The sequence below is a fragment of the Empidonax traillii genome, unplaced genomic scaffold, assembly GCF_003031625.1.
Source record: "Empidonax traillii isolate 1590-97213 ecotype Southwest subspecies unplaced genomic scaffold, ASM303162v1 scaffold123:size1378231, whole genome shotgun sequence".
NCBI classification, from domain to species: Eukaryota; Metazoa; Chordata; class Aves; order Passeriformes; family Tyrannidae; genus Empidonax; species Empidonax traillii.
In genome coordinates, this window is record NW_020955316.1 from 696,741 (window position 1) to 713,442 (window position 16,702).

The 16,702-nt window shown below is 41.8% G+C and overlaps 1 protein-coding gene across 1 annotated transcript in view; it reads right to left on the reverse strand.

Moving 5' to 3' along the window:
- MAML2 (mastermind like transcriptional coactivator 2) overlaps nucleotides 1-16,702 on the reverse strand; it is a 215,098-nt gene that overhangs the window by 57,311 nt on the left and 141,085 nt on the right. The window contains exon 2 of the mRNA XM_027883302.1: nucleotides 5,996-7,456. Within this exon, the coding sequence (XP_027739103.1) occupies nucleotides 5,996-7,456 (1,461 nt within the window). The remainder of the gene's footprint in view (nucleotides 1-5,995; nucleotides 7,457-16,702) is intronic.

Sequence of the window (16,702 nt, forward strand, 5' to 3'; positions counted from 1 at the left end):
TCATCTTCTCCTATGTACACACCTGGTCCCTCTGCTTTCCTTCCCCAGACCCTGTCTTCCAGATGGCTGAGGAGTAAAATCAGAGGAGTGAAGCAGGTAACAGCCTTACTGTACCTCCTGTCTCCAACAGAATGTTTTTCCCCCACAGCCAAGACAGTTGACTTAGTCATGAAGGGCCTCTTGGCTCACTGCTTCCTCAAATCAACATTTCTATACCTACAAGTAGATAGAAGTTCATCTCTATCAAATTCCTTCCATAAAACCCATCTTATCTTTGATCTTAAAAACGCCGGTTCAACACTGTTCCTTTGAAACAGGTGACATTTTTAGTCTGAGTTTATACAGTTCTTCACAGGATGACATTTTGCCCTATCAGTGGATCTCTCAGGCACTTTCACAAATAAGACTTCAATTGTGCTGACATTAGCAAATAACTCAAATAACAGGCAAGCACAATGATGGTTTTCTTTGGTACCTTCATGGAAGTACCTTCAAAAAGCAGTTCAAAAGAGACCTCAGGAATTTTGTCATCTACTGCCCAAATCCCCTAACCCAGAAGCATTTCACCATGGCTAATAATCTACTATTTTTCCAGTGTAAATGCTTTGTGCAAAAAGCTCAAGAAACCTTATGGAACTGGGAATGTCCCTGAGACTCTGAGTTACAATGTCCTCAGGGACTGACTGTTCACAGTGTGACTGTCTATGTATTTTGTTCAGCAAACTGAGCATGAATGATGTAAAGCACTACCAAGATAACTATCTGTCATGACAACACAGGAACTTTTGACATTTTCTCTCTGGTTTCATGTTCATAAATCAGCTGTGACCCTGCAACAGATAGTGGTATTATGGGACATACTCAAGTTTTTATACAGATTATTTAATTCAGAAGTCCTTGCATGAGGGAATGTGACTAAAATGGAGCTATCAATAAAAGCTGTCATCCAAATATTATTTTTATCATTGAAAGAAGGTCACATTGTTATTTTCTTACACTATGGAATAGTTTCTATTATTACAGATTCCTAAAGCCTGGAATCGTTGTTATTTACAATCTAAGTTAAATTCAAATCCTGGTTTGTACAAATTACCATAAGCTGTTCTAAGTTTTCTCTCTTCATTTCACAAATATTTGCAAAATAATTCCTTCACACTTGAAAACAGAGAGATTGCCTCACCAAATGTGTTCTTCTTTTCTTTTGTAATGGTAAATACAGAGGAAAATACTGTTTTGATATGAATCATTGAAAGAAGCCACATTTTCTTTGAGAAATTTCAGGAGTTAAATTAGATATGCAAGTTACTGATCAGGAGTGAACGGTTTCTATATATCTGCACTTTCAAAAAAGACACTAGCTCTTTTGCTCCTGGTTCTTCTTCCTCACATAGCACTCTGACTATCTGACAGTTCAACATATACTTTTTATTGAATCCATATGGTGCTCATGCTTTAAAACAAAAAGGTAGAAGGTCATATCCTGCTGCTTACTATGCTACTTTAAGTCCAGTTACACTGTCATGAAATGAAATTTCCCTGGCTTTACATTGGAGAAAATGAGAGAAGAATCTGTTTCAGCATCTCTGCAGAGCAGCCAAGTTAGTTGAAATACCATCTCTATCCCCTGGAGATATTTAAGAGTGATGAATACATATCAGTTAAGCTCTGGGCATTGGAAGGGCTGGTGTAAAGGAGTGGTCTGCAAGTGGGGGGTCACCTCAGCACTTGGAGCTCCTCTGTGGTGGCACATCCCTTGGTGCAGGGCTGCTCTGTGGCTTTTCTCCAGCCAGATGCAGCCATGCTGTGTCCCTGGGGAACGGAGCACTTGGATGGCCATTGGCCACACGATGCAAAATAGAAAGCCCTCCAGGAGAGAGCATGAGGCAAGAGGCAGGTATGGGGAATACATGCTTGGAGCTGGTATAGGAGAAGGGACTGCTTAGGATTCAGTAGGAAGGAAGAATGGTTGGATTTAAAAGGAGCCTGTTAAGGCCTTGTGAAGAAAGTTATCCTAGGCATGCTCCAATTAGGGTAAGTAAGGGCAAACACCACCCATCCACGCCACCCCCAAAACTGCAACTGATCACAATTCCTGGGTTATTGAAAATGAAAATAGAGAAGTGAAAAAGAAGAAGATGACTACATGCTCAAAGCAATTCTAAAGGAACAGGGGCTAACGTGGACCTCAGCTTTGCACAAGCAAGCACTGTTGTCGCTTGTAACTACATAGACGCTTCCAGAGCCTTAAAAATAGAGACTACTGGTTGTTCATGTAAAGTGGGGGGTGAAGCTCTCATGATCCCTTGTATTATCCCTTCCTTCAAAGCCAAAACTAAATAGGACACATGCCCACATGGAGTGGCTTTGCTCCATGAGGGTTCCTGTTCTCATGAGCTCAGCCTTCTATTCTCCCTTTCCTTGGGCAAATGAAGTTGAATAAAAACAATTGGAGAAAAATTCAGCTTGAAATTCTTGAGTTTAATTTGGCTTTAGGTCAAAACCAGAAGGGAATTGATAATATTTTATTTAGTAGATACAGGCGCTTTTATTTATTTATTTTATTTTATTTTATTTTATTTTATTTTATTATTTTATTTTATTTTATTTTATTTTATTTTATTTTATTTTATTTTATTTTTCTTCACAGAAAACTTATGGATTTTATTGAAAAAGTCTCATGTCTGATCAAAAACTTTGAAAATGTGTGTGGAGTTTCTTAGACTAGTTAAAAACATTGTTTTTTTCATTCAAAAACCTTAAGTCTTACTTCAGAAGCATCTTTCACTGACTGGACAAAATTTCTTCACAAGGGAAAAGTTAGACTTCAGAGTTTTACCGAAGCCCAGTTACAGATTTTCAGCTCACGTTCTGTATAAGTATTGCAAACCTGATCAAACTTGTGTAGAATTTGGAACTTCTAATTATTCCCTAAACAAAGAGAGTGTTGAATTTCTATGAGATTTTTCATGACTATGTGTATATTGCAGTCTAATACACAATGCAAAGGAATCTTTCCCACAACAAAGGAGAATAAAAGAGAGCGGCAAAGAAACCCTTGATTCAGATCAACCTTGCAGGAAACCAAGATGATTTCCATCATTTTTATGACTTTTCCCTAGAGGCAAAAGACATCTAATTAGCAAATCCCACTGCAAGTTTGTTTCAATTTGACACAAAGGGAATATGACAAGCAGAGAAATTATAAGCCTTACATTTCCAGTTAGCCAGCTTGGACCGATAAATCCAAGTTCAAATGGGTTTTGGGGATCTTAAAGCTTGGGGAGTGAAAATGCAGAGGATGAACTGGTTCTCTAAAAATGTGAACTTATAGCATTTCAGTCAGTGATATCTGATGGCAATGTCACAGCAGCCCTTTATGAATTCACATTACCAGCTACAAAGCATTCCAGCAAGTTCTGAGATGGTCCTTATAGCACACAACTACAGAGATCTGAGGAGGAGCTGAATGATACCAAGAAGAATCAAACCTTGATTCCCCATGAAGAAATAGACCATGAGTAAAATAAATATTAATCATGAAGTAATTAGTAAATGCTGGTAATTAATCATGCATTACTGTTAATGATGTGTAGGAATCCTCAGAAGTGGGAGATGATCCTTCAGGAAAGCAGACTGTGCTGCCTAAATGAGCTGATGTCCCCATTGTAAGAATCAGCATCAGTCAATCCACAAAGTTGCTTTGACCTTTGTTGTCTTTACTGGAAAATAATATTACAGGTGTCTCCTCTTTCTCTGATTTAATATTCAGACTTATGGGAGAAGCAGGCCCTGACCAAGGAGTTGAGGGGGTCTTGCAGCTGTGCAGGGAGGCACTAAAGGAGCCCACAGAACTCATAAATACTGCAGTTAAACAGTTACGTTCAAACTTTTCAAAAACTCTGTAATTTATGGAGCAATTGTGTTTCTAAGTTTTGTTCCAGCAGCTATGAAATTGCTGAGAGAGACCTAATTGATTTTGTGAACTTCATCAGCACCTTGGAAAAACTGCTAAAGATCTCTAAAAAAAAAATCCAGTTATCTCTCTATAGCATAGAAAAAACAGTATTCTTGCTGCAAAAGCCCTGTAATGTGTTTCTACAAAGCTTTCAAGCTTCTCAGCTATACTGTGGGTAAGGTAGCCACATCCTGCAGACACAACTGTGTAAAGTGGTCAGATGACAAGAAACTTCAGAAAATTAGTTTGCAGAAGTCTGTGATGATAGGCAAAACTCCTTCCTTGGTGTAATATATAAAGTTTGGCACTTGGCAAAGTTCACTTTGGACAAGTTTCCTGAGCCAAAAGATCTCATGGCTGCACAGGTGAGAGATCCTGCTAAACTCATGGTAAATCTTGCAAGTACTACTAGGGCCAAGGTGGCAAGTCCCAGCTAGTTGGCTGGCCTCCCTGAGGAGCATCCCAAGAGTATACAGAGCAAGGAGCTAACATTGCCTCAAGCAGAGTTGCTCTCTATGTTTTTATTCCTTTCCAGAATGTGACCTTGCAATTTTTTCAGAAAATAGTAGTATTTGCAGAAGTCCCGCCTGTCTCTCCTGTGCTGACAAATTGCTGGAAGGTTCATCATGGCTGAATGAAGAAACTGTTAAAATTCATCTGCCTGCCAGTCCATTAAGAGAATAGGGAAATGCACCCAAGAAGAGGGCACACAGTAGCCCAAGATGAAGAGGAAATGCCCGCTCCCACAAACCAGCAAAACTGTGCTTGCATCCTGCCAACACTCGTTCTCCAGCATCTTTCAATAAAACAACTTCTCAAACCTAGCCATAGGTTTCACCTGGTACCTCTTGCTAAGGGATTTTCTACTGGAAAAAAATCTTGGTTATTTGGTCAGGAAATTTAAGAGTTAAAAGGAGAAAGGTGTGCAGGCATACAACTGTATTTACCCTTTTTAAAACAGACTGTTCACCCAAACAGTTTGGAGAAGAAACTCAAGTTCTGAATGATTCATTCACAGTGTTATTGGACTCCAGGGAAAACCTAGGCTCTCATTTTTCAGTAGTTTCTCGTAGCTGTTTTAACATCCACAGATGATCTCCACACCTATATTCTGATTTCATATCTTCAAATGTGTTGAGCCAAAGTCCCACAGAAACTACTCGGAGTTGCTTAAATGTCCCAAGGTCAAATATGTTTTACTTGTTTTGCACCTGGTTTCTAGATTCTGGAGTACAGTGAGGTTGCACATTCTAACTTTGATTGGCAGGTCTGAAACTTGGGATCTGAGACTTGGGTGCACAGGGACTTGGCATAGCATAACTGAGCTATAACAGCAGATTTTGCCAGATCACTGTCTTATGATAACACAGTGGGAGCTGGCCATGTGGTATATAATTGCAGACATTTCTGTGGCAACCTTCTCCTTCATATCTAAGCCTGTATTCTATCCACACAATATTCCCAGAAGTGTGATGGGTGTTTATAAAACTCACAGATAAGCCTGTTTTTCTTTGCCAAACAGATAGCAAATGTGCAAACAGTATTTTTTGTCATATCAGTCAAAATATATCTAAAAACAGAATTTCCTAACCCTGCCTCCCTGAGAAAAATGACGGCATAAAAATTAACATTGTCAAATACATAATCTAAGATAACATAGGAATTCATTAAAATTTTGACTTTCAAAAGAGCCTAAATTTTTGTAAGCTAGAAAACTTAGATAGGAGTCCAAAATAAGCTTGCATCTGCCCTACTATCTCACCTTTCTGACAAGTATCTACATAATACATAGCAGTGACACATTCATTCCATTGCATTAAGCATGTGTTTCTTGAAATTTTTCTAAACACACATTCATGATACACCTGAATAGGTTCTAAACTTGCCATCACCAGCTGTATGGAAGTGTATGCTGAGAGGGTCATTAACTGCCAACAGTATACATCTCTTGGAAGAATGAGGCCAGGCTGGAAAAGCCTTTTATTAGTTGGACCAGAATTGTTCTATAAGAAATAAGGAGGAATTTGCCATTTGCCTTACCTGTCTATGCTGCTGAGAGACTGGATACTGCAAACCTGAGATTTGCTGGCTTTGCTGCATTTTCTGAAGCATCATTTTTTGCTGCATTGATAGGGTTACATTAGGTGGCCTCTGAAGAGACTGGTTTGGGAGAGGTTGAGCAGGCTGTGACTGCGGCTGTTGTTGCTGCTGCTGCTGTGGCTGTTGCACGGGAGTTGAACCCTGTGCCTGCTGGGTGTAGTGCAGAAGGGCAGGCTTGTTTTGGGAACCCAAAACTGAAGGCATCTGCTGGTTTGTTTGCTCTGAGTTAAAGTGAAACAAAGGCTTTGTGTTGCCATGATGCTGCTCTAGAGGTGGCTGAGCACTGTTGATAAAGTTCCTGTTGAGGTCCTGAGGCTTTTGTTGCATGATTATATCCATTGGATTGCTCTGGGGAGTGGTTGGTTTATAAACGTAGTTGTTCATCCCTTTTGACTGGTTTCCATTCACTGGTACCCCAAGCATTGCTGAGCTCTGCGGGCTGAACTGCTGCTGGCGGAAAGAAGGACTGGGGATTTTCTCTTGCACAAAGGGTCCAGGGGAAGGTCCTGATGGAGACAGTGCGGACCAGTTGGCTGTCTGGTTCTGCTGCTGCTGCTGTTGCTGCTGAATCAAGGCATGCTGCTGCCGGTTGGCTGCGATCTGTTTGAGCTGCTGTGCATGAGACACCTCTTGCCAGTTGGGCAACGGCCGACTGGACGCGGAAGAAACCTGTGATACCTGTGTTTGATTCTGAGGCACCGAGGGGATGGGTGAAGAGGTGGACATGGCAGTGGTGGCCATAGTGAAGGCTGAACCTGTAGAAGAAGGCCTCATCTGTGGGGAGCCCACAGGAGCCTGATTCATGCCTGGTGCATATTCACTTTTTATCACCATCTTATCCATCTGCAGAGATCTCACAGGGCCCCTCTGGCTCTGCTGCCCAAGGTCAATATTGAATGGCTCGTCTTGTTTTATCGTGGCATTTATCATATTCTCTAGCTCAAGATCAGTCATTGGTGGCACTGATATATTAGTCAATTCATTAAACAGTTCCTGAAGCTCAAGATCCATCATTTGGTCCCAGGAGTCTTCCCCATATCTGTTAGGGAACATGTTCTCATGGGACGTCTGGCCGTCTGAGTGTTTACTGCAGGACATCGTTTCTCCGGGCTCTTTCTTTACCTCTTTCAAAGTCATATTAAACATGCCATTCCCACTAGTATGTGTACTGTTTGCTAGGCTGCTGGCCTTTCTTTGTGATACTTGCCCCACAGTCATAGCTCCTGACATTGACTGGCTTTGGCAATTGTTAACATGTTGTCCACCTTGTCCCACTGCGATACTGTCACCCACTCTTATCCTCTTAATATCAAGGAAAGAGCTCTCTGAAACACCATTGGGCCTCTTGTTGTTGACAGGTGACAGATTTACCACCAACTTTCTCTTCAAGGAGCCTTGGAGCTAAAAGAAGCAGAGACAAAAAGAATAATCATTAGATAATACTGAAGAAACCATCCATAGTCCAGTTGCTTGAAAGGCAACAGGCAAGTAAGTACTGCTTAGCTCATAAAGCTTCTCTGGGCTTTTTCAGTCAATGAAACTGTGCAGAGCTGTAGGAAAATATGCTTTAAGTGATGAATCTTCCTACCACCACCACCCCTGCCACCAATCGCTGCTGCCTCCTGTTGATCCCAGACCCTCTTTCCCCTATGGATGTGAGGGAGGAGGCAGCTGGAGCTGAAGCTGGTAAAACCTAAGCCATATCTGTCCCAGATTTGCTCCCATCTAGCTCTGCCAGACAGATCTAAAGTACTTTTAGATGGCAGAGATGAATGTAGTAATGAAATCTGCCCTTGTGCTTCTCCAGTGCTGCACTCTCCTGATTTCAAAAAGACCATTTTTGACTGCCACGGAGTCCAAAGGTCCTAGGATATGTTGTAATGGCACAAACAAGATTGAGGCATCCTGAGTTTACACAGGTTTATACTGGCCACAGATGTGTATAATTAAAGACGTGAGATGCTAACTTGTTGAAAACTGAGAACGAAACCACTGGAGCCATGTCAGGTTATGTCAGCCAAGGGTCTGGCTCATGATGTACTGATGGATTATTTCCCAGAGACGTATATTAATACATTAAGCCCTAATTATTTATGTTCTGAAACATCTGCCATAAAACACACAGTCCACATAACACTGCTCTGACAGCTGTAACTCTATTTCCTTTTCCTTGGATATTTACAGCAATACTTTAATTTGCTCACCAGCCCTGTGGGCCTACTGAAGGAAAAGAGGTTCATGGCTCTGCCTGCCTGATTTACTCTCATCTGCTGTGGTTGTATGCACAAATTCCCACCCCGCACACAGAAAACAGAGATGTCAAACCCATGAGCTGAAAAGTTTGGACTTGGTGCACATGTCCTCTAATAAGATGCCGACACCCTCAAGAGGAATTGCTCCGAACATCATTTATAAAGGAACAGACCACTGTAAAACAAGGGCAGCTGTCCTATATTTAGCGCTCCACTTTTGTTCTTAGAGGTCTTTTCCAACCTTCATGATTCTATGATTCTATGACCAAAGGGGTCACACGTGAGCAGCAGACAGACACACACACACGTACAGCCCTCACTCAGCGCATGCTGTCACTGTTTCAGCCGTGAGCAATGCCAGGAAACTAAGCAGTGAAACATGGCTCATCTTCTGCCTTTCTGCACCTGGGTAGAAGTGCAATGGCCTGGGAGACATCAGACAATGCCATCTGACAAATACCTGTGTGTGCCAGTGAGAAAATGGTGCCTGTACAAACTGTGATACCTTGGGAGGCTGTGATGGGCAAAGACAACTGAGAACTCTAATTTTCAAGTTAAGTGAGGAAAGATGATTTATAAGATATTCCAGTCACATTATTTCCATCATAGTGTTTCACATACAGAAGTCCATGGGCACGTAATACTCTGTTGTGGCTTCTATGCCCCTCAGCTCCAGGCTTATCTATAGGTAATAGCTCTTCCCAGATAACTCCAGGTGTGAAAAATTTTATTCTGATGTGAATACCAGTGAGTTGCTTGAAAAGAGGTCAGCTGAGAAATACGTATTTCCTCCATACCCATCTACCCTTCTATTGCATCAGAAGGTCACTGTATTTAGCCCTTAAAAATAAAGTTTGTAATTTCTCTCTCTGACATTGAAAATTTCATCTCATATCTCAAGTTAAGTTTCCAGCATAGCTTTCGAATCACAGATTCACATTTTCATTTCGTAAGGATAGACATGTTGGTGCCTATTTGTACAAGTCCACAGACCGTATGTCTTCAAGAGTAACTGCTTGTCACTTGGTGTCCCTCAGCGGGGAGAGGTTTGTGTGGTCATTGCAAAAGGCACAGGCTGTCTTTGGTTAGCATGTTCCTTTCTGGCATATGAGTCACTGTACTTTCCTTTGGAAAAAAAAAAAGTAAGCTGCACTTCCTTTTACCATCATCTTTGCTGTCGGTGTGTTTATTAGAAATCATTCTTGTGCCCCCAAATTCATCTTCCTGGGAAACGGGGAAGTTCCCAGGTCATCAGAATACATGATTTGGCAGCACATTTTGCTTTCAGAGTTGTTGCTGACAGAAAGACTGAACAGATGAAAAATATATTCTCTGCATACGTATACTCTTTATGTGGTTAATATGACTTTCTGAGTTAATTTCAGTTTGTTTGACATTTTGAAGCAGAGGGAGCTGTTTAAAAAGTCTCCACATTTTCAGGGCACCTGCAGCAGGCTTTCTGATACATATAAAAATGCAGATGTTACACTGCTCTTTGAATAGCAGCTGCTTTTCTCCTGCATTTGAAGTAGCTGCTAGCAGATAGCAGGGTGAGCTGGGTGAGCAGATAGGGCTGAGCTGGGAAGTGGTTTGCCACACAAAAGTCAGCAGCAGAGCCAGACAGAGCTCCACGGTCTCCAGACACATCCCTTAACCAAGCACTCCCTCCCTCGACATGGGCTGGAGGACTCCTGGTTTCATGACATCTGCTCTGCTGAAGTGCCTCCCAAAAGGAGCACTGTGCAACTTATCACATCTCCTCAAAACCTTGCAAACATAACCCTTGGAATGCTGACAACACCGTGGTCAATAGATGTCCCCACATTAAAGCAGAAATGATAGTGAGTGAGGCTGCAAGATGCAAGGGGATTAGGGGACTTCACTGAGGCTGCTAAAAAGGTCCTGATTTCACATCCCCCATGAGTCCAGGATATGGAGAGCAAGGGCATGGGAAGGATGTGAGCAGCCACACAGGGATGAAGCCCCCTCTGCCTCCTAGCAGTGAGCAATTATATATTGGGGGGGTTGCAGGGGACTGGTCTGTGTTCAGTGAGATAAGCAGTGTCCATCACAAGCCTCTCCATCTCACTACTTCATCTGAACTCTGCCTTTGGAGGAGCACTGGTACCCCAGCCTTACGTGTGGTTGTTTTTTTTTTTCAGAAGGGATTGGACCATGGTTCCATGACTCAAATCTTTGTAGTTTTCTAGCAATCACATTTTTTAACTACCAATTGGAAGTCACTACTCAAGCCCTTTTTCCCAAAGTAAAGCACAGACTCTTCAGAAGAAAAAAAAAAAAAAGAACTTGCCAGATTTCAGGCTCCATCTCTTCCAATTTGCAAACCAGGATTAATTTGGGTCAGTAAATGTAAAGCAAATTCCTATAACACACACAGAAACACATTCATCCGATCAAAGAGGCTTGCGATTACACATCTCAAACTGCTTGAACTGCATAATACTGAAAGACTCTGTGATGGGAAACAAGTGACATGACAGTAAGTGGGAGAGGACAAAACCCTCCATACCCAGCTCCATCCCACAGGTTGGTGCGTAGCACTGGATGAACCATCACAGAGTACAGGCACTTCCTGGCAACCTGTGTTATTGTGAGACCTTTTGCTGAGCAGGCTCTGGTGAGTCAGAGTGTGTTCACGCACTTACAGCGAGGCAGTGCTGGATGATTGATCTTCTGAAGTTAAAACTGCACAGGCTGAGCCTCTGGAGATCACGTCTGTGAGACAGCCCAGCACTGTTAGTGGCCAAACTGCTTGGGGATGTTAACAGCGGAGGGCAAAACTCTAGAGATGGCTTGGTCTGAACGACCCAGTATGACACCACGTCCTGTGCAGAGGGACATATATAATATTTATAAGTTTTATATTTATAACTTATTCTGAGTTTTAAAGGGATTTAAGAGAGGCAGCTTCTTCTCTAATGCTCCTTGACACCAGGCCAAATCAGCAGGAGGCCTACTGAGCTAATACCAAGGGCTCATCAAATCTTGGTAACAAAGAATTTCTCTTTTGGAAAAGAAAAATTCCTACACCTTTCTTTTGGTTGAAATTTTTTACTAAATGTAAAACTAGAGGATTTTGCTGAAAATTATTTTTTTTCTGTCTCAAATTTTTTTCAAAAAATGGAAACAAATGATTTTTTGATGCCAAAGCAAAAATCGTCAATGAGAAATTTTAGAGATTGTTTTCTCCAAAATATATATACTTAACAATATTTTTATCACATATTTGATACACTTCTGACATTACTCATGTGTATTCACCTTGCATTCCTTTCTGCAGGGTCTGTTCAATATGGCCAAGAAAAGAATTGTCTGTGTCAGCAGGAAATTGCACAGTCTATCTGGTTTCACTTTCAATGAAAGTCTTATTTTTTGTGCACTTTATACAACTTCTGCAATTGAACTTCCTTTAGAATTTGTTTTTTATCTCATTTAAAGCTGTGTAGAAGCACAGTGCTTGACAGAAGTCCTGTGTTAACTATCCAGCACCTGGAGTTTCACAGTTCTCAGGACAAGTAAAACACAAGCTTGTCCCTCTGACTTGCCTGAGTGTCTCCACAGTGCCTGTAGATCTCAAAAAAAAAAAAAAAATCCCAGTGCAAATGTTAGTAACACATCTGACTGACATCTTGAAATGTTTATAGCTGGACACTTAAGACTAGACCAAAACACCAAAATGTTCCACGTGACCTACAGAGAAAATACCAGAGCATGATAGTTTTAAGTCCCCAGTAATCCTTATTAGCCGAACACATAAAAAGAAGATTCCTACCACCTTTGTTCTCCAACTCTCACAATGTCCTGCTAAGGTCTGCAGCTTTCTTAGCTTGTGTGGTGGAACAATCAGAACGAAACTCATAAGGTGCTACTAACTTAAACCCCACATGATTGTCACACTTTGTTTATGAACCAGGCAGCATGGCAGCATTAGTGATTCTGGGGAGTGATACTTCTGATGTTAAAAAAAAGGCAGCCTTAGACTTTATGCTTTTAATACAGAAGCAGCAGAAAAATCCGCTTTAAAAGGTCTCTTTTGGACTACCTAGACTTTCTCACAATATGTGCTGACTGTATCTATGGCTGCACTGTAAACAAAATCCTTCACGTATCTGGGGAGGCAAAAGGGAAAAGGAATTACAGGAAAAATACGAGAAATATTCAAACAATGAAAAGAGGTCAAAAAGAAATTCATTCCAAAGGAGGAAAACATGCTGAATCCTACTTCTTATTTATGCTGTGAAAGCACCTTTGCATTGCAGGGTTTGACCCAGCAAGCCACCCCTGGGGGCTTAGAGCCTGATCCTGAAAAACAGTAACTCTCGTTTTCAAAACAGTGGTTTGCAATGTTTGTTTGTCAGTCTTCTGCAATGCTACCTCCTGCAGTGCCTGCGGCTGTGCCAAGCTGGGGAGTGCCTCTCTGAGCAGGGACTGGAGCTCACCAGAGCAGAGCCTCCCAGTTGCAGGCATCCCAGTGTGCAGAGGGACCAGGTGCCTCTCTCCTTGTTTTCTTACCCCTTCAGCCAGACACAATAGGACAACAGGATGGTTATGGTGACTCACGCTGTGGCCAGTTGTGAAGCCACAGAGGCACCCCGAGGCTGACACAAGGACAAGGAGAGGCCATTGCCCTGAGATGCCACCTCTGGGGCCATCACAGGTCCTAATGCCACAATCACACATGCATCCTCAAAGCCCGTTTCTGACAACAGACTCACGAGGGCTCCTGTTGCCTCTATTTCTACATATCTTATAAAATCTGATGGCTCCAGCCGTTCCCCCTCTTTCTCACACCCAGTGGCATCAGGTTGACCCTGACATCTCTCCTGAAGACCTCAAGAGCATGTTTCTCTTCTGAGTGCCTCTCCCTAGCCTTTCTGCTCTCTGCACAGCATGACTATATTTATTTTTAATATTTGTCTTCATTTGCAGCATCTACCTGACATGGCTGAGAATGCAGGCATGACAGTTGTCTTCAGAGAGATTTTAGCACTCCAAGTTCAGAAAGTCCAATCTGTTGGATGATGCTGGATCTGGGAAGCAGCATTAATTTTTCATGTCAGACGGAGTGATAGAAAAGAGGCTCTGGGCAGAGTGCACAACGGGGGGCAGAACTGAAAGCTGGTGTGTCCTCACAGCACCGCACAGCACCATGGCTGGGTCAAGGTGGCCCCTCCATGGGTGCAAAGAGCTGTGCAGGAGTAGCAGATGCTGTTTCTTTCTCCAGTCTGGTTTTGCACAGGCTCAGCTCCAGGTGCCTCTTGCCGCCCCCTCTGTCTTCCCAGGAAGGGGACCCACTGTTCTCTCTGAGCAGTGAGGAGGAGGAGGCACAGGTGCCTTCAGCCTCCCACTGTAGGTTGAGTGCAGGGCACTTGAGACAGCACACCTCCACTCTGCCTCGCTCCCCTCCTATTTAGCTAATCAGTTCCTGAAATCACTTCGATGACCAAAAGCAAGGTTTACTGCCATGAGAATTTTGTTCTGTACATCCCAAATCTTCCCACTGCCGATCCCTGTTTTTTTTATCACAAGCAGTTTGGGAAGAGACTTGGTGCCTATACAGGCCTCTTGAAATGGTGTCCTGACTCTGGTTGATCCTTGGGCATAAGCACCACCAGCAATAATAATGCTGACTAAGAGGCTGCACAAGTTTTCCTCCCTGTTTACTGTAATAAGTGCCACTAAAACTGAATTTGTAGTAATAAATAAGGATGTTCCTTGGCTGACAAGTATCCACTTAATTCTCATTAGCTGGAAAAAGGCTGGAATAGTAATCAGTATGTTAGAAATCCCACAATTTACCTTCACTTATGGAAAAATTATGTATCTTGCCAACCGAACATACAAATCTAAAAATGCATCCATATTATTCACAGTGTACTGCCTACAAACATAACATCAGGGCTCTGGTCCAAGTTGTTGAAGCACAATAATTATATTTTTTATGCAGATTTTACATCTGATGGATTATAAAATATCATGTCTAGTCACAGTCTTTGAGAAGAATAGGAACACAGAAAAACAATAGCACTTTAACTAGGTCAAGATTGCTAATCAGAATGTAGCAGTCATTACTGTGTGCAAAACAAACAGGCATGAAAGATCTGCATTTCTTATCTTGCAAACTGTGTATTTGTCTTCTGGAGAAGTCTTTTCTGTTGTGTGTTTGTTTTTTTTTTTTTTTTAATGATCCTTTTCAACCATGAATAAATTAACAATCACTTTGTGTGAAATCTACAGAAATTTATGTCAACGTTTATTACCATGAAATGTGGAACAAAGCCTAATGCAACCTGAGCTCTGGGAAATACGACTGCTTAACTGATCCTATCCTGATGAGAAGGAAATATCAAATGTATTATAAATGCTGACAGGATGATCAGGAATATAAAAGAGGTCATCCAACACCACCCTCCACATTGTTTACCAGTTTCATAAGTCAGCTTAAAGTATTAAAAACACATACTGTCTTGCACGGGAAGCTCCTAATCCTTAAAACTGTGGCTGCTGTTATTTGATTTGCCTTTTAGAGATCAATAGCATAGCAGACTTCACCTAAGGAAAGACTGCTGAGAGCAGTCTGGTCCTGACATTCTGTTCATTGTTGCTCCCAAATTGTCTGTATGAAGGTTCTGTAGGCTCATTAGGGCAGATATCCATGCCCACATATGGGTTTTTATTACCTACCTAAGCACCTATCTCCTCTGCAACACTCTATCAAAAGTTCAATCAGTGGAGGAAGACAGTAGCGTCTATCTAGCCTTGGAAAATAAGGAAATATTTAGACTGTTTCTCTCTTCCTGCAAATCAATGCGTCACACAGGATGCTCAAGCCAACTGTTTGGCCTTGAGGTCTTCTGCAGGGCAAGTTACAGTTCACAGGAGATACAGTCATCACTTGTCAATGGGAAAAGAAAGATCCCTTCAGCATATTACCCAGTCATGCTTCCAGCATCAGACTCTCTCAGCCAGGACAAGGAGGGCCCACGCCAATGAGAACTGCCCTTCCATCAGGCATCAGCTAATGCTATTAATGAGCATCTGGCAAAATGGCTTCTTGTTAGAAGGAAGGAGTGCTGATCCTCTGCCAAAAACTTCAGTGAAGAAGTGATATCTAGTATCAAATTCAGACCTGTGGTAAAAGAATGTCTCTAACAAGGTTGTTGCACTTGCCTGATGGCTGTGTTTGACCCGTATTAGCATCTTCGCCCTGCCTTTCCCCATCATGCATGTTCACCCCATTAAGGACATAAAGTAAGAGCAGTGCTTAAGAGCCACTTTCAAACCCTTCAGCTTAAACATGCAGTGTCAGGACAGGCCAAGTGCACCTCACCAAGGGTTTGATCTATACGAGCAGAAGAGGCAAAGATTTAGAGGGCTTTGGAGGATTTCAAAACAACAATTCAAAAGCTTTGAAGAAGAAGATTTCTTCTCCTATCAAGAGAATGGACAATAGAAGGGACAAATAAAAGAGAAAATGATGAAAGTTTATATAAAAAGACTCTAACTGATTAGCTGCAGATCAAGAGATTATTTAACAAACTTGATCCACAGTAAATTCAATGCCAGTGAAACTATACACTTTTTCATCCAAAGTGGATAGAGTCTGAGGAACTGCATGAGAGATTCAGAGCTCAGCAAGACCTAAAGAGAGACTAAACATTTGTTTGGAAATGGGAAGGTGCTGACTTATGAAAGGTGACGATAGCATATGTAGCAGGGCATGAAAAATATTAAACATCCCATTTCAAACTGGTTTATGGTTCCTGGGGACTGGTAGTGCTTGTCAGTGGGCAGGGGAAAAAGAGGCAAAGGGAGGAGAGGTGGTTTTTGCAGGCCTATCAAGGTGGTTGTGTATCTTCCCCTAATACATTTGTCATTGCTATTGATGAGATGCCAAAGGGTTTAGAAAGACACAAGTCTGGAAGAAATCTGTAAAAATGGGATTCATTTGACCAGTATCCAGAAGATGATGAAATATGGAAGATCGATTTGAAATTATAATCATTATGCAAGATCATTAGGAGGTTACAGGAACCCCAAATGATCTGTTGTCTTGGAATAGCACATGTTCAGATGATTTTTCATTATTTGGTCTTTCTTTCAGTACCATCTTGATGAGAAGTTTAAGAATATCGAAACCCAAGAAAATGGCCAAAGAGGCTGAGTGGAGACAAGCACTCACTCAGGAAGGAATGCTCCACGAGGTGGAAAAGGTCAGTGTGAATAGAGGTATCCAGGAGCAGTCCAGGATAAGAAAAAGGAACCTTTAAGATGAAAAAAATCCTGCAATTCAGGTACTGAAAAGCTAACAAGATCATGCTTAAAAGAAATGTGAGAAATGTGAAGAAGAGTGGAGAGGATGAATTTGCACAAG